Genomic DNA, 23565 nt, shown 5'->3' on the forward strand with positions numbered 1-23565 from the left:
CATGCAGTGATATGCCGACCATGCCGACGTAGCGATGTAAACATGTGTCAGATGCTCTAGAAAATTTCGTTATATTAACCGGAGAGCTTGTTTAATCGATAAAAGTTCAAAGAGAGAGAGACTGTTTATCATGTTGCCTATCGTAACGAGATCGAGCATAATCTCGAAGTTAACTTGTAACTTGTTAAGTAAGACTTTTATTAAAAAACGTATCATACAACTAAACAAATGCAAAAGCTACGTTCGAGGTTATGCTAACCTTGATTCGACATATTTTTCGAAGAGAAATCCTCAACTGTTACTACAATCGTCTTTAAAAAATTTTAGTTCAAATGCTGAATACTCGACAGAGAGAGAAGAGTGAGTATCTTTATATTAATTATTATTTTTTTAAATTAATATTACAATATTTGCATATCTTGTTGAAATATCAAAATTAATTTATGTAATTTTATTAGCATACTTAGCTCTGTTCAATACGTGAAGATCTGTGAAGAAACTTTAGATTCATTAACTGAGTACTTTGAGGAGTTGATTGAAACAGCGACACATTTGCCAGACGCAGATGTATCTTATGGAGTATGCGAGTATTAGTTAAAGGATCTATAAATGTCATTGTGTATGTGTATGTGTAATAATATATATAAAATTTTTGCTGCAGGATGGTGTACTGACTGTAATATTTGGTGAGCCATATGGTACTTATGTTATAAATCGTCAAACACCAAACAAGCAGATTTGGCTCTCTTCTCCAAAATCAGGACCAAAACGTTATGACTTTATAAATGGCCAATGGATATATAAACATGACGGCAAAACACTACACGAATTATTAAATAATGAAATACCAGCAATTGTGAAAAATCAAGCATGCTTTGATAAATGTTCTTTTAGTGGTAAAAACAAACAAGATGTGTGATTAATGGTTTTTGTTTTAAGAAATGTTAATGGAGAGTTAATTATGATAGTTGATGTGAATTTATTTTCTTTATATAATTATATGTGGAAGTTACTAAAGGTTAGATTTATGAAAAAGTTGTACATAAAATTAATATTATAAGAGAAGAAAATTTATAGAAGAATAAGAAGTATTATAAGAAAAGGAAATTTCTCAATACATGTATATATATGTATAGATGCTACAGTAAAATTATCATGTGAGTAATCTTAATATATCAAGTAATCATATATTATTGTATTGCTTATTGAATTTTTGTATTGACACATATATACTTATTGTTATTTATTCATACCTTAGACAGAATGTTGAATTCTTGCAAGTTATCTTAAAAAAGACATATAACATATTCATTACGTAGTATCCACCATGAATATTTTTATGTTCCTGAAGAAAAAACTAATTATACAAATATATGTATATATTTAACTAATTCAATTAGTTATATATATATATATATATATATATATATTTATATGTATTTATATATATCATGTATATATATATATGTATGGGTGTACATATAACTAATTAAAAATTTTAAACTCTAGAAAAATGATATATATGGATATATGTGTGTACATGTATAACATAATTATAAGGTTTTTTTCATTAAATTAGATAAGACATTTAATTAGATGTATATTAAGCAACATTTTTTGCTAAAGCAAGATCATATCATGTATATATATTATATAAATAAAGTGCATTTTTAATTTCAATTACATTGCACCTATATAGACTTTGCTTGATATTTGCACATAGAAAATTATGCATAATGAGATAATTAAATCATACTGTTTGACTTATTTTCTCTATATTATTCGATAGAGAGCAAAAATGGAGATTATGGAAGATGGGAATTTGGTCGATCGCGTAAGAATTTTATTGCAACGAGATATGCAATATTACCAGGTACCAATTAGCTAGCTATAAATTATTTGCCATTAATGTAGTTTGTATTTTATATTATATTTGTTTCCAAAAGGATATGTAATATCGAAAGCGCTTTGTTTCGAATTTATTATATTACATTATATTTGATTGCAAAAAAGTTGATTTATTGACTGCGGTCTCGAAACTGGAATACATATATGCGAATCGAACAATTCAATTATTTGTCATTACGTATCATTTTGTGATACATACATGAATTTTAAATACTAAATTAATAATACAGTTATAATATTTTAGTGAAATGCAAATTTGAATTAATTCATATGCGATATATTATTTACTCTAAAAATACGATACGCCGTAATTAACACTCATATACTACTCATATAATATTGTAATTTGCGATATAGGAAATGCAAACCGTTCTGAGAGAACCGCTGTGCCTACGCATTAGCGGTGGAAAACTCGATTTTCCACGACACGCTTCGTTCGCCGCAATAAAGATTGTTACATGGTGGGAAGCGGATTTTGTAGCCGCTTTTAAGCGTGCCTCTGGTTTAAGCTCTGCCGAAAACGAAAGCGCGTCCAGCGTCGATAGCGAGGACGGTGTTATTAAGCGGATCCAACCGTCCGATTTTATTCCGCTCGTTGTCGATACCGCTGAACAATTATTAGGTACATTTTATCTCGATGACGAGAAATAAAATGAGATATTTCAAACGTTATCTAATAAAAAAATATTAATAGGATAGTGATAAAGGGAAATTGATAAATATATATTTTAGGAAAATATTGATAAATATATATAAATGATAGATTCTTTATATAATTTAAATGTAGCTGTTCTAATTAAGCATGTTAAACTTTTAAATTTCATTTTTTTATCCTAGTATAAATAATAATTATTAATATATATTTTTATTTTTGAAGATGATTATAAATTAAGTAAGTAATATATGTACGAACCCAGACAGCACAATGACATCTTAAAAACGTATTAAAAATAAACAAATTGGACGTTTCATACGTATTTAAATCCAGATTAGAGCCTAAAATATCTTTAGGATGTTTTATGGATATCCAGTGTTACTATTTTGGACATCCCAAAAATGTCCATTTTAAAGACCAAACGGACTAAAATTGGACTTGTTTTGAACATTAAAAAAATATGTATTTTAAAAATAGGTATAAATAATTTTTACAAAATATTTTAATGAAAAAATTTAAATTTATTATATTAAATTTTTCATTATTTTATATTAAATTTGTTTCATTATTTTATATTAAATTATTCGCCGGACATTTACTTGTCCAACTTATAAAATCAATTTAATATCTGAAACTCGTGATTTAGATCAGAAATTAAATTGAACAGTATATTTTTAATCTTATTTGTTACCTTTTGCAAACTTTATATAATTCTCATAACTAAAACTTAAATACGAGAAACATAGCGCATCGCACGTCGCGTAGCGGTAAACGAACGAACTAACACATCCTTGCGTGCTTGCGCGAAACTTTGATGTCCAAGATCGGACATCTTATGGACGTCCAAATATTGGCCATTAACGGATGTCTCAAATCGAATGTACGATGGATGTTCATTTCATGTCCATGGACGTGTGGACGTAAAATGGATATAAAATGAATATCCATAGGATGTCCTGTGCTGTCTGGGAATTGTTATATGTATGTGTGTGTGTCGAAGAAATTTAATTCACTTTGAAAGATCCTTTTCGAATTCGTGGAATAATACCGTAATTAGATCTTGGATTAAATTTCTACTTAAGAAAATCGATTCTAATTAAATAATACAATTTCATTGTTGACTCTTGTCCTCTTTTAATTTACTTTGTATTTTTATCTCATCAAGAAAGCTATGTTTGACTTAAATAATTTTTTGATAACGGCACGATATTCTAGAGATTTGCAAACTTAGAAATATTTAAAAGAAGCATAAAGAGATGAAACGATGTTTTTCTTACTTTTCCATTTTCAGAACATTTGCATATGTTAATTCAAGAGTCTTTGGATCACGCCGATCTCACCGTGCTCACCGCCACTTTGGGCGCAGCAGCACTCATACGAAATTGCTTATGGTGTTACAATCAGCACACAAAAGGAACTATCTCTTCTCAATCAAGGTGCTTTTATAAAAGCTTCAGTGCTTAATTAGTTATAATTTTTTTTAAATCATAAAATGCTATGAAATTTTTTTCTAAAAACAATATAATATTCGTAGAATAGATTTTAAGTTTTTATTTTAATCTCACTAATAATTCATCTTTTATTTATTTTACCATCTTTTTTCAGAACAAAGTAGAATTTTGTTTAAATAATCGTTAAAAAAGAAAGAATTGATTTTATGCAATGCACATTATAATTAGATGATTATATAAAAAATATATAAATTTATTAGATGATTATATAACATAAAAAGTATATAAAAATATATATAAAAAATTATTTTTTCTCAAAATAAAATATTAATTAAAATAAAATAAATTATTTTTCTCAAACTAAATATAAAAGACAAATAAAGAATATTTTTTAGTTTCATTTCCTTGTATTTAAAATAAAATAACTGTAAGAACTGTAGAAATGAGCATTAGAACTCTGATAAAGGAGCGTTATGTGGCAACAATATATAGCATTTGCCGGCTATATGGAAGATCCTAAAATCGAGTTCATATTAGTACCTTATTGTTTCTCCTATGTTGGAAAAGGCTTACAACCGATAATCGAAGCTTCGGAGATAAGTTTTGCTCTTACTATCAAGAGAAAAAATAATAAGATTCGAAGGATTTTATATATATATATATATATATATATATATATAAGTAGTGCAAAAAGTTTTGCTATTTAACCAGAACTAATCTCTAAAGCTTCAAGCCATAAGGCAAAATATATGACTATATGACTTATATATATAGAATCCATTAAATCCTTTTTTTCTCTTGATAGTGAAAAAATTAATAAATCCCACAAAGCATTTCACGAAATGGCCGAAGCCGTGGCAGAGAGGTTGCTCGACCTACACTGTAGATTAATTTCGTTGTACATACTTAACGAAGCGGATTCTCTCAGCTGGCATAGCAACAAACCATTCTTTGAGAAAGAGCGCTGCTCCTATGTTGTACAAATGTGGTGGCTGTATATGCAAGGTAAATAAAATTAATATTAATTCTCATTTCTTTGCGAGTACTATAATTTCAGGACAGCATTTTACAGAGATAGATTTATAACGCTCCAATATAACATTTGCAAAAAACGAATACGCTAATATTTTCAGGTACTAAGGCGGATTTATGGAATACCGTCTCGCCTAAGATGGCACAGCGTGTATTTTCAGAAATGCTAAACGAATCCCTATCTATCATAACGACGCGATTCATTTACGTAAGGCTGCGATATATCACGACTAGTTTCGATTAATTTTTTAATTTATTTTGTTCCTTTGTCTCTCTGCGTAGAGCGCTTTATTGTTACCATGAATCACGCAAATGAAACTCGTTTGAGCGAACGTGAAATTGAATTTTATCGATCGATCTTTTTTCTTATCACTTGCATGCATTTATGCATTATGCACGTTCGTCCGTAATTTATTAACGTTCGAGTGTCATTTGTGTGTGATTCAGTAAGATGGAATAAATTAAAGAACGCAAATAATGAAATTGCGACAGGGTCGACCGTCAATAGCACGATCCGAACAATTTTGGTCGGACGCCTTTAATGTGCTCTGCTGTACGGGATATCTAGCTTTAGGTGCATGTGTCGATGGCGACGGAATGATAGGTGCACGACCGAGCAATTTGCCGACAGCGATAAGAGATATACATACAAAGTGTAATGAATTATTAATTTGCTTGCTACTTAGGGGCACTCCTCTCAAAGAATTGTATCAGGTACAGTCTCTAGAATGGCAGATTCTTAAAATATTTTCCGATAAGTTCAACATATGATAAAAACACATTATGTTTATTAAATAAATCAATTAAGTAAATTGTTATTTAAATTAAAATGTGTACTAACGTGTGTTAGAATTATACAGAGCACTCAAAGAATTGTATTCAATGGATTGTAGTCTCCAGTATCAGGCTTTTAAAATATTTTCCAACAAGTTAAATATAAAAAACACATTATTTTTATTAAATGTAATTATATAAATTGCAGTGCTTAATATTAAAATACGGAGATTGTATAAAAAGATAAAAAATACTACGCATTCGATTAAATTCGAACTTTGTGCGATTTAGTGACATTTTGTATCATAAAGAAAAGTGTACATTTAGTATGATAAAAAAATCTTTCAATGTTAAACGATATAAATAATAAATAAATAATTTTGTTATTCAGATCTTTCGACACGGATTGGAAAATTTGGCGATACTGCGGCCGCGACGCAGTCCGGCTCCTTGGCTATTAATATGCGCTCCGAATTTATTAGGATTAGACGCAACTGATTCTCTAGCTGACATTGTAACATTACCCGAAGATAAAGCTGTCATTCTTGAATTGAATGTCATGAGGCATCAGCCTCAACCTAACTGGCCTCAACTGATGAAAGTAATTATTAATAATTAATTTTAAAGTTCTTTTTATTTTTAGATCTTACATCTTATTATTATATATATAAACATCTTATTATATATATGTAAACTTTTCTCTTGCAGGTGATATCGATGAACGATTATATCGTAGGGAAGATGCTATTAAAGACGTTAGTACGTCAAAATGTGGGCTTTACGTCCGTGGACGAGTGCGATGTACTTGACAAATCAAAAAAGGACGAAAAGAGTTGCGGTGGCTTCTTATGCAGTGGATCAGCATGCGATAAATCGCTAAAAATAACTTCGGCTTTAGCATTATATAGCTTATTTCACGTATTAGTGGTAACCGTTAACGAGCCGGAGCACGTAATTATACCTGCATTAAAGCAAGATCCGAATTGGTCCAATTATCTGGACAGACAACAGGTTGTGTGTGCTTTTATGAAATATTATAGAAAGATTTAATCGTGTAAATTTATACCAACTCTCATTAAAATATTTAGATTGATTTAATATGCCTGATAATTTAAATTTATATATTTAATAAATGTGGAGAGAGTAAAATATAAAACATATGATTAATATTAAAAATCGACGTTTTAAACACGAGTTAAGTAATATTTATTTATTTATACGGGGGAAATAAATACAGAAAAATATTTCTTACGTAAAATTTTGATAAATGCAATTTCAAAACAAATTCCTAATTTTATTGTATGTGCAATTTGTAACAATTTAATAATGCATCACTTCACTAATTAATAACTAAATAATTTACTCATTATTTTAAAGGTCTGGAATCAATCAAGACCACCCTGGCTCAATGCATTGATAAAGCCTTTGAAAATCATGATGCAACCGATAATCGAGATGCTTTTAGAAGCTGCGAAAGTAATTGCAATGTATCATACGCGACATGCGAGACGTGCGTATCCGAAAGTTTAGGTTTTTTTTACAAAAATATTACTCATATTTAATCGTTTTTGAACAAAAATTAATTCGTTTTTGGACAAAATCGCGGAGCTATAAGGGAAACATAAAATTGTGAAGTCTGATACGTGCGCTCGCCGAGAGAAAGTGGACATTTATTTAAAAATGCATTATATAAATTCTGAAAATTACCTTCAGACAGGTGCCAGCATATATCAAACCATGTCGCTGGCAATCGGTTGTTTCACTGAGTTGTACGTGACAGCTTCGACTCCCATTTTACGCGCGGCTTTCGCGCTCAACGATAACATTCCCGCGCATTGTCGACCGATCGGCGGCAACGTGTTGCTTCAAATACTGTGCGCTGTCCTGTACTCCGGCCTCCTGGACGTGTCTGCGAAGAGCGGAAACAACGATGTCCATAGTACATCGAGTTCCGAAAACACGAGCTGCGAGCTGAGCCCCTTTAACCCTTACGATAGATCGACCGCTGCCACTGCGCTCGCCGAGGCAATTTGCAGCATCGACGAGGACAACAAGCACACGGCGCAGATAGACTCTTTTTTGCTTCTCGTGAAAGACAGGTGCATCTCTTCTTTAAAGACTAAAAATTAATTAGTCTCTACCTGATTATTTTTAACTTAATGGTATCTTCTGATTGGATCCAGTAGAAAATACAAATCGAAAAAATATTTATAAATGCCTATAGATGTCTAGCTGTTTTTCCGATCTGTCATTTGTTACTGAGAAAACGATCGATTTTCTTTTACAATTTTAACTATATTATTTAAATTGTATATTTAAAGAAAATATTATAGAGAAAAGTATGTGAAATTTGCAGTTTCTTAAGAAAGATTTATTTCTTTCAAAACTGCAGATTTATTTATCGAAAATTTGTTGAATGATTATTGCCAAGAATTATGTATTTTTGTTATTTTAATAAACGTGTTAAAGGAATTATAGATTTACCGTAGAAATTCGAGAATGTATTGTTATGTTTCGCATTAATACATGTTATACATATTATTATATATTATATTTATATGCATTTGAACTGCATTAGCGTTAAATACGTAAAATCTCTGAATGAATCGAACTTGCAAAATTTGATTAAAATAATTAACGTAACGACTTAAGTTACTTCACTTGTAACTTCTTTAACTTAATATTAATTAAAAATATTACATTTTTCGTTTTATTTTTTATTTGAATGAAAACTTTGTTACAGCCTCAGAAGAGAAGATCAAACTTCGAGAAACAACAAATTACAGAACATGACTTGCGTCATTGAAACTTACACGGACGAATTATTGTTCACAAGTACTGGACGACGTTCCTTAAAAGTGAGTAAAGCGACGATACATTGTCATGCATTGAATGCTCATATATTTACTATAGTAGAAAAAAAAATGAATAATTTGATAAATTGATATGGTACATGATTAATTTTACGTGTCAGATTATATGCGAATATTTAGTCCGAGCATCCGATTGGGTATTAAATAATCTACGTTGCGACGAGAAGAACAGACAGATGGATTTGCTGAATCTGTCAGAAGTCTCACCCATCATAAAACCTCTTACACACTTGATGTTTCATATCGAGGACACCTGCTTTGATCAGGTTAGTAATAAAATTTCCGCCCTCTTAATATAAATTATAAATTTTAATATCTATTAGATATCTATTAGAGCAAATTTGTTTCGATTATAATTAGTATGCATATATATTATATATTGCAAGTAATTTGTTATTTATAATAAACATGGTAAATAAATTGAAATTATGAAAATATCGCTTTAAATTACTTTAAATTCAATAAATTGTTTATATATTTTATTCATCGATTATAAAACGTCAAAAGAGAGAATCTGTAAATAGCGTATCTGTAAACGTGTATATCGTATTGTATTTTTAAATATTGCACTTAAAGCATCATACGAGAAATATATATGAGTATTCGATAAAAGTTTATAATTCCATACAATTATATTGCAAATAATCATATATATATTTCAGTTTATGGTTAATTACGAAGCAACGAATTGGTCAAAGATATTAACGATGCCTTTGTCGATTACTTTGGAGCGTGTACGAAGTCAAGTTCTCTTAAGACCAGAATTGAAGAATGTCGGAGATCTTAGTCATGAGGATAAAGAAGTAGTGCAATCTATCAAAAGAATCTGCTCATTTGTCAGGTCAGCACGTTTCAAATAAGTGGTTACATGCACATTTAACGTTAAGTAATATCTTTCTCCTATTATATCTATTTTATAGGCTTGCATTATTTTAATTCTCTACAGTTAGATTATATTCATTGAATAATATGTATCTTTAATGTATTTATATCTATATAATACTTGTTTAAAATATCATACAATGCATTTAAGTCAAATATTGCAAATGTATTTAAATCAAATATTGCAAATTCCATTCTCAAATCGAAGTGTGTTTTTTTAGGTGGGATTTTTTTCCACCGTGTTTTTTTAGGCAAACTTTTCTTTCCGACGTGTTTTTAACTTTCGAAAATCTCTGTCGCGACTTTACAGTAATCTATCTTCTTTCCATTTTGCATAATGTATTTAAAAATATACAATCGTGCAATTTCATCTTACAAAATAATCATGAAAATTGTTCTCGCCACCGAAAGTTTTTAATTCCGGCTTTAAGAGGATGTCTAGTTTTTAAGTTTACAGATTTTTTAATCTATCTTGAAAGAAGTAGAGAATCGTTTTAATGAATAAAATATTTCCCAAGTCTCTTTTTTGTATTTAGATTACCACATTGAACTTTCTTAACCGCATCAAAAAGTCTAACTATTATTATCTTATAAGGCAATTGTGCATCGTTGCGTTAATAAAAATGCATCGAGGCGATGCCTTATATTCGCGTGAAAGCATTCCGTCTTGGGATTCGTGGGGAATCAAGAATCTTGTAGAACACATTTGCTGCAGAGGAATAAATGTGACACAGTGTTACATAATAATTTATTTTTAATTTTGCAAATTGACATATTCACACATTTGAGACGCGACCCTCTTTTTGCGGCAAATAACTAGTCCGTATTTTTTTCTTTTTTTTTGTTCTTTTTACACATATATATTTCGTCAACCTACATGCACCAATGATTTTGCGATCGGCCCCCTTAATACGCGTGAGATTTTTAAATTGTCATAACAGTTTTATATAGTCCGCCCTGTATATATTTTATAGACAGTGCAGATATTTTTTATCATGATACAACAATCATATTATTTGGCACATTTATCGAAATACTACGCCTATTAATTTATCGATAGACCAACAGGCCAGCTGTTGAAAATTATAATATTCCAGAAGTATTGAATAACGTAGGAAATTTCATACATAAAAAGATGTTTCATCTCTCTTTGAAGAATATTCAGCAGAAAATCGATACGAAATAGTTCCATTATGGACCAATAAAAGCTCTTGAAGGATTTCGTCTTAAATGGGTCTCGCAATAAAATGCCATATCAAATGTGTTTTAATGCGAATTTAACTTCAGAAAACTTGCTGATCAACATATTAGATGTTGATACTGGAAAGATCACTTTTAAATTTTTATAAATTGCATAATTAATGTCACAAAATCTTTTTCTCGGTTTAAAGATTGAATTTTAATTTTAATTTTGAAATAATTCAACATCAAATTTATTTAATACATTGTCGGTAAATCGCTTGAAAATGGGATATCCTGTATATGTCATCGCGCAGGGCGCAAATTATTTCTATGTTTTGTGCCGATGTGCATATAATTAAATGAGGGAACAATTGCTTTCGTAAACGATCGAAGTGTTCAGATTGTTATTCTCACCGAATGTTTCCCATCGAATGAAGGACTTAGGCCAAGTGTCCTTTTACAGCGCTGCCACTAATTAACGAAAACGACGAGGTAAAATGACCGTCGTCGGTATCGTTCGGAAATGCCCACAATTATACAAAATAAATATAAAGTGCCTTTAAACTCGTGAAACATGAACTTGAGATAAATTATCCGTCTCGTAAAATCTCGTACAAGACGAAACAAAGACAGTCACTTCAGTTCCGAAAACGCGTCGTTTTAAATTTAATTAACGCGCGCGGAAATAAAACGCGCAAATAATATATAAAAGACACAATCTTTTCTCACTTTTAATTAATTCTTTCTATTGCACAATTAGGATTGCGCAAATTAGTTTTCATCGTATGTTTTGCTCCTTGTAAAGAGTAAGAGACGCGAGAGAGGGAAGCCCGGACAGCGAATAAAGTACGCACGCATACACACGCACGCACGCACCCGCAAACGCGCATGCGAGACACGAGTTATACATAATATTTTATACAAGACAGAGTAGTCGCGTTTTCATCAAGAACGAATTGAAAAGATGTCCCTGGATCAGCTTCGCCGATTAATTGTTGTCGTATCCCGCCACCGCGCCCATAGGTCTCGGCAGAGCCCTCGCCTGAAACACACCACGAAAATGCTAATTACTTAATTGCTCGTGAAAATCCACTTAATTGTGCGCTGTCGCGATTCACTTGGTTTAATGCCGAGCGAAGCCGAAGAGAATATTCTACACAAAAGGTATTCAAATCGGTATTCTTCATGCGCCTGTCGTTTTTGTATCAAATAAGAAAGAGAGAGAGAGAAGCGCTATGAACCATAAAAATATAATAAGAAGGAATTTAAAAAATTCAAAATTACCGTAATAACAAGGAATAAAATGCAAAATTATCGTTGCACGATCAAGATATCGATTTAATGATATATATATATATATTGTGACGTGACGCCTGGCGGCCCGTCACAAGGATCGCGAGATCCGACCGGGAGGAATTTTTGGGCCCTCGTTCTCCCCTGATTTAGGGAGAGAGAGCGGATGTGGGGGGCGGGGGTAGCCTCGCCTCCCGTGCGTAGAGATTCATTATATTTTTTTGCGGTAATAATATTAAGATTAGGCGCTACTGTGATGGGGGACACTAGCGGGGTCTCACCCGGTGACTCGACCCGGCGCGGAAGACCAGGCCAAGAGATACGGGACGAGCGGAGGCGCCGACTGGAAGGAGAACGCCGAGCTAAGTACCTCTCTTTCTACTTTCATAAATGTAACGTCAATTTAAGACTTCGCTGCCGCCCCTGTAAATCTCCATATATTCAGCAGGTACGAGGAACAACTACGGGGAAGGTCGACCAGTAAATAAGATCGAACTCCGGAACCCCGAAACGGAGCCAATTCGACCGAATTAAGCGCTACCGAAGAACGATAACAGTTACGGCGAGCAGCTACCGTAAAAACCCCTCACACCGGGCTTCAACAGGAGGGCCAAGAAAAATAATCAGAGAAGAGACAGGGTGTGACAGGCGCGAATACGGCCCTGAAGGCCGCAGGATTAATTGAGACGCGTGACGATCCTGAGGGTAGCGGAAGCGCCACAAGTGGCCTAATTATACAGGGAGCTTTCTAGCAAGCGACACAAGTCGACACAAACATTCTATCTTCGTTATTTATTGGAGTTAAAAAAAGACAGAATGATGTTTGTGTCGACTTGTGTCGCTTGCTGGAAAGCTCCCACATTAACTTGCCGGCATGAATCCGACGGGCCTTCCGCTCGTCACTGTTCGGCGGACCGGCGAGGAGTACGACGGCCCAAATCCATCGATTTCTCACGCTGATGCCGAGAGCGCCGAGGACCTCACGGAGTCATCGGTGAGACGAGCGTCGACCCCATCAGGCCGTTTATCGTTTAGATTATCAGGTAGAAGTAGCTCGAACAGGATCGCTGCCGAATTGCTGCCGTTAAAAATTCTTTTCGTGAGACGAATTCATGCTTTCGGTAATTGCGCATTAACGTATGGCGGCCGGCCGACATGTCTTCGAGCTCAAGTAAAATTAAGTGCCTTCTCTCCCGAGTATGCGCCGACAGTCAAATTAATTGTCTTTCTTGTTGCGTTTATTGTGATTTTGTGAAAATCTTTGCCTGTTAAACTTTCGATACGACGAGCTCACGCACAAAGGCGATTGCGATATTCGATAACCGGCAACTACGTCGCGGCGTCGGCTCGCATATTTCCGAGGCTCAAATCGTTTGATACTTTATTGTTATTTATAATTTTTCATGCCTAGATTCAACCGTCCATGTTAGATACGTTAGCAGTCGCTCAATTCTTTCGTTAAAGCAGCAGATCTGTATAATCGACTCGCATCTATAATCGATTCTGTTAACTGTGTGGGCGGCGAGTAGATCCATTATTATAATTAATTATTTCTATTTACGAAAGACGGATGTCATTAAAGGAGTCGACACCGCGGTGCTCATTATTAAAAGTTATTTAGGGATTCGTAGCTGCCGAGACTCTAACAAATCTCGTTTAGCGCGGAATTCCGGGACTTTTCTCTTACGCTTTCTTCTTGCCGCGTGACACGTGATCCCGCGGTGATCGCGCTCGAATGCCGGCCCGTCGCCGCCGGCTAATAATCCGATAATCAATTGTATAGATCCGTTCTACATCCACGCGAATTTGTGTGTCATTGAAATTTATTCATGTATTAAATATATCAATTCTTGTTATTATAATATTATGTTTTATTTGCAGCCACCTTGTATTCTCGATCCTTCCTTGTGAATTATTAAAACGTACCGCCCCTCTACCAATTTCGAGACGGGGCTAGCCGAGCGTCCGTCGCGGTTTTTCTGAGAGCTTTGCATTTTTGTGTGTGTACTGCCAGTACGTTAAATTTTATTAGAGTGGTGCGGATTCCCGCACCTGGCGCCCATATATTTTACTTTGGAGAAGAAACACTTTTCTTTTATATTAGAAGATCGCGCCGAAGGTGTGCCGTGGGCCATTATCACCGGTCATTTAATGTCATTAGCCCTTAATAAATTAACGGTCACAATATATATATATATATATATATATATATATATATATATATATATATATATATATATATATATATAAACTGAGAAAGAGAGAGCAAGAAATTATATTGATCAAATGTACACACGTGTGGTCAATCACAAAAGATTGACAATCAAGTGTAATTTGAAAAGACTTGGTAAAGAACCTTGTAAAAAATATAGAAGAATTCTCCTTAATGACACTTAATACGATCTTATTAGAGGGAAGAAATTGTGAGGCATGATTGAATAGGAAAATGGAACCTAATTTTCTTCTACACAAGATATCTTTCCTTGTTATTATAATTTACGTGATATATATTTTCAATAATTTATCCGAGTTATATCCTTGATATAAATATGCTATGTAACTTTGTGTCTACGAATGATCATCTTTATGTTTCACGCATATCGTCGCGCATATCAAAATATTATTATAAATTATGCTCTCTTAAAAAGTAAAAATGTCGCTGATTAAAGTAGTAACAAGACTTTACCAAAGATCAGTGAATATATTTCATTGAAAAATAAATTATTAAAAAATATTAACTGATCTTATCCGTAAAATTTCAATTTTCAGTGCTATAATTACAATTGATCACTGCTTATGAATATGATAATACATTGATTCTATTTTAAAAAGTGTCATTTCATTAATATATAATATATAAATATGTAATATATAATTGTTTATATAAAAAAATGTTATATTTGAGTTACTAGTGCAAGCTATATATATTTATAGAAAAAGAAAAGAAACGTGTGTCGTGTTAAATCATTGACAAATCGATATTGTTGGTGGGTTGCTAATACAGATAAGAATTTCAGTACGTTACATCAATCTTGAAAATTTGTACTTGTCACGCTTGTCGTCGTCGTGATTGCTGACAATACTAAAGTTCGTGGTATCCCCCATTTGGGGAGGAGAATTTTTTGCGAGGAGATAATTATCAAGTTCACTGAGACGAGAAGAGTTCTCCCCCTTGTAACATATTTAAACTGCGCGAGGAAGAGAGTCCAGTTTCTCTTTGTTGGAAAATTTAAGCCTATTTTTCATTAAATTATCATGATCGTTTCAAGATGTTTAAACGTCTCATGATTCTTCACTGCTAGCTGACATACTTTTTCTTACACAAGTCAACGAAATATCGTCTTATCCAAGTACAGAATAAATAACACAGAGAGAGAGAGAAAAATCTTATAAAGTAGTAAGGAGATCGCTTTTATAATTTATTTTAAAATTAACTGAGAAGAGATGCTTCAAGTCTTTTCTATAATAAATACCTAAGATAAATACTAAAAAAATTATAGAAATACATCAGAAGAATATAAATTTGTTCTTCTACTGCGACATAACTTTGAACATGAAAAATCGATGTTAAATGATTTTCATATTGTCCCTTTTACGAAAGAGATGAGACATCGATTCTTTCTTTGGTTCTTCCACTGCGCGATTAAATTTAGTGCTTTTTTTACATATTTGTACATCATATTGGCCGCAGGAAGACATTCTCTTCGACGTACAGACGTGACAATGTATTTTTGTTAAAAAAAGGTCGCGCGCTTCGTCGAGCACAAGGTGACATAAAATTATTCCGTCAGGCTTTTGAAGACGAAAATTCCGTATCTGTTCTTTACACTGTATATCATATACACTGTATATTAGCTTTTCAGCAGCGACATACTACAAATTATGAGACACATATTTCCATAATACATATCATGCATATAATGTTCATAAAATAAAATTCAAAATTGAAATAAAAAGAATAAGTAAAATTGATTTATTACATCTTCCTTCGCGCGTAGATTCGAAATCAAATCGCATTTCTTTCAAACTCATATATGTATAATAAAGATGCGCGGAACGCACCAATTTTTAGTAATCATATACATTTGATAAATAGGGCATCCTTACATTGCCCAAGTGATGAATATTAACAAATGCTAAAAGGAAAATTGTTTATCGGCTGGTGTTGAGATATTTTAAGCGGAACAGCCTTTTGCTTTCACGAATATAGAGTCATGAGAATTTTACAAAATTTATCATAAACAAAATGTAGACGGTTTGTTTATATTTTTTAGCGATTTCTTACAACATCAAATATGGTAAAATAATAAATAAAATTAGAATAATGTATACATATGGAAATAACATTGTTAGAAAAGTGATGGTAAATGGAATTTTTTGTTGACGGATAATCGGTTCTGAATTGATTTTTAGACGGAAAGAAAGTGCGAAAAAATTGCACGATATTAGGTCAACTGATATTTTCTAACCGTCTAAAATGTAATAAGATTTCGATTCCGCCTGATGTCTTCTCGTTTTAAAACCGAAATACTCGAGAAGGACGCGATTTCCTTATTTTTCTAATTACCGTATCATAATCTTTGTCGTGTTGCCCTGCGAGACAATCTACATGCATATCGCGACTATAGTTTGCTTCGCAAGAGTTGCTTTACTTTCACTAATTACGAGAAAATTAATCTCCCAGGAAATACAGGCCACATTAAGATTAGAATGCAAAGAGGATTCGCGAAAAGCATTATGAATTAAACTGTACGCACTCTAGAGACTGAAGTAATTCCGTAATTCAAGCAAAACATTCGTTGTCGTCAACATGCTAAACGCGCATTACTAAATTACGAAAAAATTTGTGCAATTTTTTTTATGTTAGTCTCTCTTCGCGATCGATTGTATTATGTCTTGTATCATTGTTAAAATTTGTTTTATTTTACTTAAATGTTCAAGTTATAATTTAAGATGCACTCAAAAATTTATATTATTCAGAGTAGTGAGTATTAAAATTTAATAAATATACATATAGAATTAATCTTGACTTGCATATTTAATCAAATTAATAATTTCAGTCGGTGAATAAATATCTTCGTATACAAAAATTCAACAAGTTACTAAAATACATTGATCTCTCTCAAGTTAATATCTTCCATGAATTTACAACCATTACATTTAATATTTAATTTTGTCGTATAAAACTAGCGTAAATATAAGAAATATGCAATTTGAAAGATTTAATATCATAATTTAATTCTAGATGAAAAATTATATAAAATCATTAATAAGGTAAAAGATTATTTCATAGAGAACTATAATAATCCAAAGATATCACGTTTAGTTTAGGATTAAGACTTATAAATATTAGTGTAGTCTTTTTTGTTTGAATAATACAAAACACAATAATATAATATTTTATTAATTTCTCTTAGAACTCGTATATCGTGTTGTAAAAAATATACTAGAGACAGAAATAAACAATTCACAGAAATTATAAATTGAGATTTTGATATATATTTATTGCACTGCAATTTTCAAAACTGAGCTGGTATAATTTCGAAAAAAAATAATTAAAATATCCTTCTAAAGATGAAAAAGCTTCACAATATTTTATGTTTTTCTTTTTAGAGATATATAAAATCTGAGATGAAACACTCTGCCATTAATGTTTGAGATATTTTATGTTTTATCATTTTCTTTTATTTAAGTGGAATCAGAGCATTATCATTGAAAAACACAATAATCACTGATGATTTTATAATTATTACACTAAATCAGTGGAATCTAATTGAAAGAATTAGTTAATGATAATGATTGTTTCAGTGATATTAAAGAAAATGCAGCTTATATATATTATCATATTATGTATGAGATAAATTTATAGCAAGTTTCATTTCAAATATATTATCATTTAGATGTGTGCTTTTCCCAAAAAATTACAATCCAAAATAAATAGAAAAAACTCGAAAAGCTACACCTAGTAAATATATACAATTATTACATTTGACATTTCAGTGAAATATTACTGTCATATGTAAATATTTTCGTTGAAGATTAATGAAATACTCGTTAATCTTCGGTGAAATCTTGTATCATTGCTTTAATCAATGATATTTTGATTTCAATTTAAGAGAGCATTAAAGCTTTATTTAAAAAAAAAAAGACATTTATCCGAGATTATATCTCTTGATACGGAAAGAACTTACGGAGACGTGCGGTCCAGAACGACCAAATCGAAGACGCAGCGACGGAGATCGCTGCGACTTGCGGATCATCAGGTGCTCCAACGGGATGCCACTAAAACCAGCGTTATCCAACGTATTGCGTTGCAGCAGAAGCCTGTACAACTCGTGGATGTTTTCCGCGGGCGTTTTCTCCGCCATCTCTTCTGCAACACATAATACAATCGTCAATCACCGATTTTCCACGACAGGAGACGAGATGAATGACGATGAAACACGCCTTTTCCTCGTCACTATCGCGATATCGTGAACAATGTCAATATAATGCATTGACGTGACTCCCGTTTTGATAGGGTTTAATCCCCCACATATCGACATGCAATGATGTATCAGCAATCGCATCATGTTGCTATCATGTTCCGATTGCCATCAGTAAATCCTGTTGCGAAGAAATCTGCATCGAAATTCATCATCGAATCTTTTTCTGTTATCGAGAGATCAGTAAATAAAATTTTCATATTTTAATTATGCCTTGGAAAACGGCATTAAATTGCTTGATCTTGATCAATATTTGCGTTAAGGTATTTATCTTACAATTTTGAAAACAAAAATATTTATTATTGATGAAGCTTGATCTCTGGAATGCTCCCCTGCGATCTTTCCATATGATATGTAGGTGTCGTGTCTTATTTCAGAAAAATGTAAATCAGGTGTGCGCGCATCCATCTTTTATATGAAAATGGAAAGAAAATACGATGCTTTTTACAAGTCCGTTTTATGCGATATTAAAACGTTTTACGATAAGTAGCGTTTTCCGTATAAGAGCGTAGAGCTCACTATACGAATTGGTGGGCGTATAGTTATACAGCTATACTATCGTATATAATCTATATATTATCGCTATAATGATTATTTATATTTATTAGTTCGTATAGACCGTCTTATGAAAAAAAAATGCTTCATCGATGCTAACGTTATTCGACGTATCATTTATCATGTACACATATATTGTATTATGAACTATGGCGCTTTTATTATATGATATTAATTTCATTTTAAAAAAAAGCGATATGTATTTTTTGTATTTTATCTCTACGAGATTATAGAGACAAAATAATTTCTAATAATAAATTTTAAAAGACAATGAGAGGTCTGAAATTTAAAATGAGCTATGCTGTTAATCATCAAGCCTGAAAAATTACTTTTTACGTTTGTATCACTTTTTTTGCGCTTAACATAAAGTATATTGAAACTAAAGAGAACTAGAAGAGAATTTTTTACATTACATTAATTTTTATCTGTTTAAATTAATTTTTATTTTATTAAAATAAATAATTTTTATTTTATTAAAATAACAAGAGGTGTAAATTTTAAAGCTATATATTTTTATGTTATAAAAAAATAGAAAAATGTGTATATGTATCTGTAGTTATTTTCAGATAACGATTCGACAAAAGCTAAACGAAGATAAAAAGCGACGTTTGTATTTTAAATATACGGAGTACGTGTCGACCTTGCAAGAATACAGAGGATGGAATTTTCTCCGCATGTTTCGATATTCCACAAAGGCAAATAGGTAACCATTTTCCGATTGGATAGGCACTTTTGAACTTTGTGAAAAACTTGCGATAAAATTTGAAAGCGCGATGTAAAGCACATGCGGTTTTTCATCGAAAACCGCACCGCGCTCGTACACGCAATCGACCCAATAGTTTCTATTCGCAAAACAAATCGCAAACAAAAAATACGAGAAAAACATCTATTGCAAAGTTATGATGTTTTGCGAATTGATGTAAGAAAAATGAAATCGACAGTACGAGTTTAAATGTAGACAGGGTTATTCAACACACCTGTTGACTATCGCAACGCTATCATTGCCTTTTCTGTATAATGCGGATCGTGTTACGTTAAATTTTATTATCTTCATGAAGCTAAATAGCCTGCTCTTATTCTGCTATATAATAACTTCTCCCCGATGCATTTTTGATAAATAATAACATTGAAACTGCAAAATATATCGTTTCGAAAAGAAAATTGACGCTGTTCTTCTCTGAATATAAAAAAATGATTAATCGAAATATATATATTAAACTATACAACCGAGCGGAACTAATTTCGAAGTTTGTGCCGATCGATCGAGCGCTTTTACCAAGAAAAATATCACGTATTTAAATTCGTCCATGCATGAGTCGCTGCACGATTGAAATGTATCGATCATAAATGCCTATGTACGACAAAAAGATCTTTAGATAATTTGTTTGGAAACGGCGATGTCATGACGATGTTATTTCGAGAGGGATTGTTGAGTGACAGAAATACCTTTTTATAAGCGGATTTTATTGAATAGAGAGATTTGACTGATTTGCGCGCGGAATTTCAAGCAAAATAACGTAGGATCGAATTATAACGAAGTCCTATCTTTTGTGTGACACGAATAATATTTAATCATTCTGTGGCTCACAAACAAACGTTTCTGCCAATAAATGAGAATAAATGAATGCTTCGAGGGAGGGATCGCGTTCCCATGTCTGTATTCAACGTTCGATTCGCAACGAATATCGCAATTAATATCGCGCAAATCGAAATGAAAATTATTTCTATCAACTTAATATCTTATTTTTGTGATAATTATTTTTTTAATTATTTTAGAGTCTCTCCTTTTTTAAGTTTAATTTAGATTATTTAAGTTTGTTTTTTTTTTCGAGAAATGTATCTATGTAAAACTTTTTAATTCTTTAAATCTTATAAATCTTGTTAAATTTTCTCAAATTTTATTGCTCAAGTTTTTCACTTATAACTATAATATTCAATATTCAATTCTACGTATCTGTCGTTAAATCTGTCTGGCATTATTTTTATCAAACTTATCGATTATAAATATCTAAAAACAAAAAGACCCTAACGGATAATTTTTCCGAAAATGGCGATATAAATTCTCTTTTTCTTTTTCCCTGAAAAGCCTAAAATTGATTCTTCCTTCTCATTTTATTCTATTTTATTCTATTTATCACTCTTTTTTGCAAAGTATAACTGGACTTTTTACTCGAAACGCTAAATATGTCTCGCTAAATATGTCTTTCACCTTTATGTCTGAAATTCTCCCTTAATATCTTAATATTTTATTTTACAATTTGCTTCATATGGGTCGGAGAATATGTCATTAAAACTACGCTCGTGCAAGTTATGAGACGCTCTGCGTATTATAATATAAGAATTATGATATACGAATTACCGAGTAAATTATTTTACACGTGAGGATAAAAAAATAATCTCTCAGAGAAATATAACGAGACATCAGCCGTCGTATTAGCGAGCAATATAACGAAAGATTTAATTAGACTTATGCTTTTTCTATAATCATCTCTAGAAGCCCACCAGCTTAATAAACCATCCTTTGCGATCATTAATTATTGTAGTGGTAGACGTTGGCGATGGTCTCGTGTTGATACGCATTACCGGTAATGGAATACAAAACATGTTATCATACCAAGTGAGAGTAAAATTTTAATGAGACTTACGCAAAGCATGACGAGAAAATAGCTCAGAAGAACACAGAGTTACTCGGAGAAGCGAGAAATATTCATTATAAGAATTGAGCGATGTCGCGGATTTATCAGGTGAGTTTCAAACAAATTTCAACAAAAACATAAGAAGCTTATTTCAAAAATTACGGATAATCCATAAGTACATAATTTCTAGTGCCACTTAAAGGTATAATGCGAATAAAATTACCTAATGCGTTTTAGCAAGATCGATTTGAAAGATGTTAAGTCTTTCGCCAGCAACAATTCCGTGGCTTTTTTGCACCCACAAATTAATTAATTATAAGAACATGGAAAAGATGTCTGGCAATTAAAAAATACGAGTTTATCGATAATTAATTATTATTAGCAATTAATATTAATGAAAGTTTGATTAGCAATTAATATTAATGAAAATTTGAAGAAAGAGAGGAGAGAGACAAGAAAGTTTTTTGTGATTGTGCGACAATTCCATTAATTGGAGAAGACTGAAAATTTTAAGAATTTAAAAATTTAAAAAAAAATTTAAATTTTAAATTTCGGAAAACGTGTGACTTACCTCCGTAATCCATGTAATTCTCGGTGGCGTTTACGAGGCCGACTGTCACAACAAGAAGGACGAGAGCGGCGCAACGTTTAGCATACATGGCGCTTATATCTTCTGCAATCAAAACGGATTCTCGTTTATTTTCTATATCGATTTCGCCTAATCTAATTTAGCTTTATATTGAGTGCGCGCATATGTATCAAACATGTTATCTAATCAACGTAACGCAATGAACGATTTTTTACTCTGTGAGAATAAAAGATTGTCGAATATTTCCTCATAATTCGAACGCAATAAAATGCAACGCATAATTTCGTTTCGTTTTATAAGGAGCTCTTTTTGCATTATATAATATACATATATATATATATATATATATTCTTCCAAAAATTATATAACACTTTTGACATAATGACATAATGACGTTGCAAACGTTTAACAAATGAGGTAAAGTAAATTCAAGACCGCCTACGGTAACATACGCCGAGTACAAACTTTACCGTTGAATAACACCGCCGAAGCAAGAAGCATTGCCTTTAGAAGCGCAAAAGCCTCCAAGCGACGTTATAATAATTTTATCGTCAAGAACATTCCGCTAAATCATCTGTCTGTTATAAAGAGCCAAATGTAATGCTTGTTTCAAAGTCACTTGGTAAATTCGCGTCTCTTATTACGTTAATGTGTATAAATTAATATTATTATCTGCTATAAGCTTCACTTATTTTATTGTAGTTATTTTAAAGTAGCCTTTTTATACACAATTGAATCATTTGTTCCTGAATCAGAACATTATTTATGGGAAATTATAAGGTGAAAAATATAATTTGCATAATTATTATTAATCTTAGATCTTTTATTTTTTCCGGATCTGTTCTTCTCCTTAAAAAATGCTACTTTTGCTACTTCATTTTGAAAAGGAATGTTAAATTGCGAAAATTGAGAAAATAAAAGTTAATAAATAATATAAAATTTATAGTTGCATGCTATAATGGAACATTAATCTATGAATACTTTAAAAAAAAATTAAATATTAACGAGAAGAGCAATATACGCTGTATGTATGTAAAGATTTTTTATAATTTTTTTATTAAAATCAATATTTTAATCTTGAAAGACAGAAATTACACGATACACTTGCAGAAATATATAACTCATGTAAATTACATCATTTATCGAAAGATTTTCTCAATTTTTAGAGCTGATGTAACGTATATACTATTTTGTAAATCTAATTCTGTAAATTTTTATCAAAAGTTTGAGACAATTTTTCATTGTCAATA

General features: G+C 31.8%; 3 protein-coding genes across 6 annotated transcripts in view; 2 read left to right on the forward strand and 1 right to left on the reverse strand.

Moving 5' to 3' along the window:
* On the forward strand, positions 1-1075 carry Fh (frataxin). Its single transcript, XM_083098635.1, has 3 exons — positions 1-360; positions 459-579; positions 662-1075. The coding sequence occupies exons 1-3, from the start codon at positions 131-133 to the stop codon at positions 917-919; spliced, it is 609 nt and encodes a 202-aa protein (XP_082954761.1). The 5' UTR covers positions 1-130; the 3' UTR covers positions 920-1075.
* LOC145971215 (uncharacterized) lies at positions 1029-22569 on the forward strand. 4 transcript variants are annotated; one of them, XM_083098631.1, is made up of 17 exons: positions 1029-1157; positions 1790-1873; positions 2266-2530; positions 3855-3999; positions 4820-5019; positions 5148-5254; positions 5539-5760; positions 6212-6421; positions 6529-6831; positions 7198-7296; positions 7534-7919; positions 8564-8678; positions 8795-8959; positions 9356-9534; positions 19647-19793; positions 21634-21834; positions 21917-22569. In XM_083098631.1, exons 2-16 carry the CDS (start codon positions 1799-1801, stop codon positions 21677-21679), a joined length of 2664 nt encoding a protein of 887 aa, XP_082954757.1. In that variant the 5' UTR covers positions 1029-1157; positions 1790-1798; the 3' UTR covers positions 21680-21834; positions 21917-22569. The 4 variants fall into 4 exon arrangements, with proteins under 4 accessions (XP_082954757.1, XP_082954756.1, XP_082954758.1 ...); XM_083098630.1 differs by having other exon boundaries at positions 21964-22569; XM_083098632.1 differs by lacking the exons at positions 21634-21834; positions 21917-22569 and having other exon boundaries at positions 19647-19962.
* LOC145971221 (short neuropeptide F) overlaps positions 10302-23565 on the reverse strand; it is an 18740-nt gene continuing 5476 nt past the window's right edge. The window contains exons 2-4 of the mRNA XM_083098643.1: positions 22298-22399; positions 18242-18423; positions 10302-11799 (exon numbers count right to left, since the gene is read on the reverse strand). Of these exons, the coding sequence (XP_082954769.1) occupies positions 11746-11799; positions 18242-18423; positions 22298-22385 (324 nt within the window). The 5' untranslated portion in view covers positions 22386-22399 and the 3' untranslated portion in view covers positions 10302-11745. The remainder of the gene's footprint in view (positions 11800-18241; positions 18424-22297; positions 22400-23565) is intronic.

This window comes from Camponotus vicinus, unplaced genomic scaffold (genome assembly GCF_025532165.1).
Source record: "Camponotus vicinus isolate PSW18456_S1 unplaced genomic scaffold, iyCamVici1.0 SCAF_4, whole genome shotgun sequence".
Lineage (NCBI taxonomy): Eukaryota > Metazoa > Arthropoda > Insecta > Hymenoptera > Formicidae > Camponotus > Camponotus vicinus.

Coding starts and splice junctions, on each gene's coding strand:
- LOC145971215 (XM_083098631.1), top strand. CDS start 1,799: ATGGAGATTATGGAAGATGGGAATTTGGTCGATCGCGTAAGAATTTTA. Junction 4,000..4,819: donor ACTATCTCTTCTCAATCAAG/GTGCTTTTATAA, acceptor TTCTCTTGATAG/TGAAAAAATTAATAAATCCC. Junction 6,422..6,528: donor ACTGGCCTCAACTGATGAAA/GTAATTATTAAT, acceptor TTTCTCTTGCAG/GTGATATCGATGAACGATTA.
- Fh (XM_083098635.1), top strand. CDS start 131: ATGTTGCCTATCGTAACGAGATCGAGCATAATCTCGAAGTTAACTTGT. Junction 361..458: donor TACTCGACAGAGAGAGAAGA/GTGAGTATCTTT, acceptor TAATTTTATTAG/CATACTTAGCTCTGTTCAAT. Junction 580..661: donor ACGCAGATGTATCTTATGGA/GTATGCGAGTAT, acceptor TTTTTGCTGCAG/GATGGTGTACTGACTGTAAT.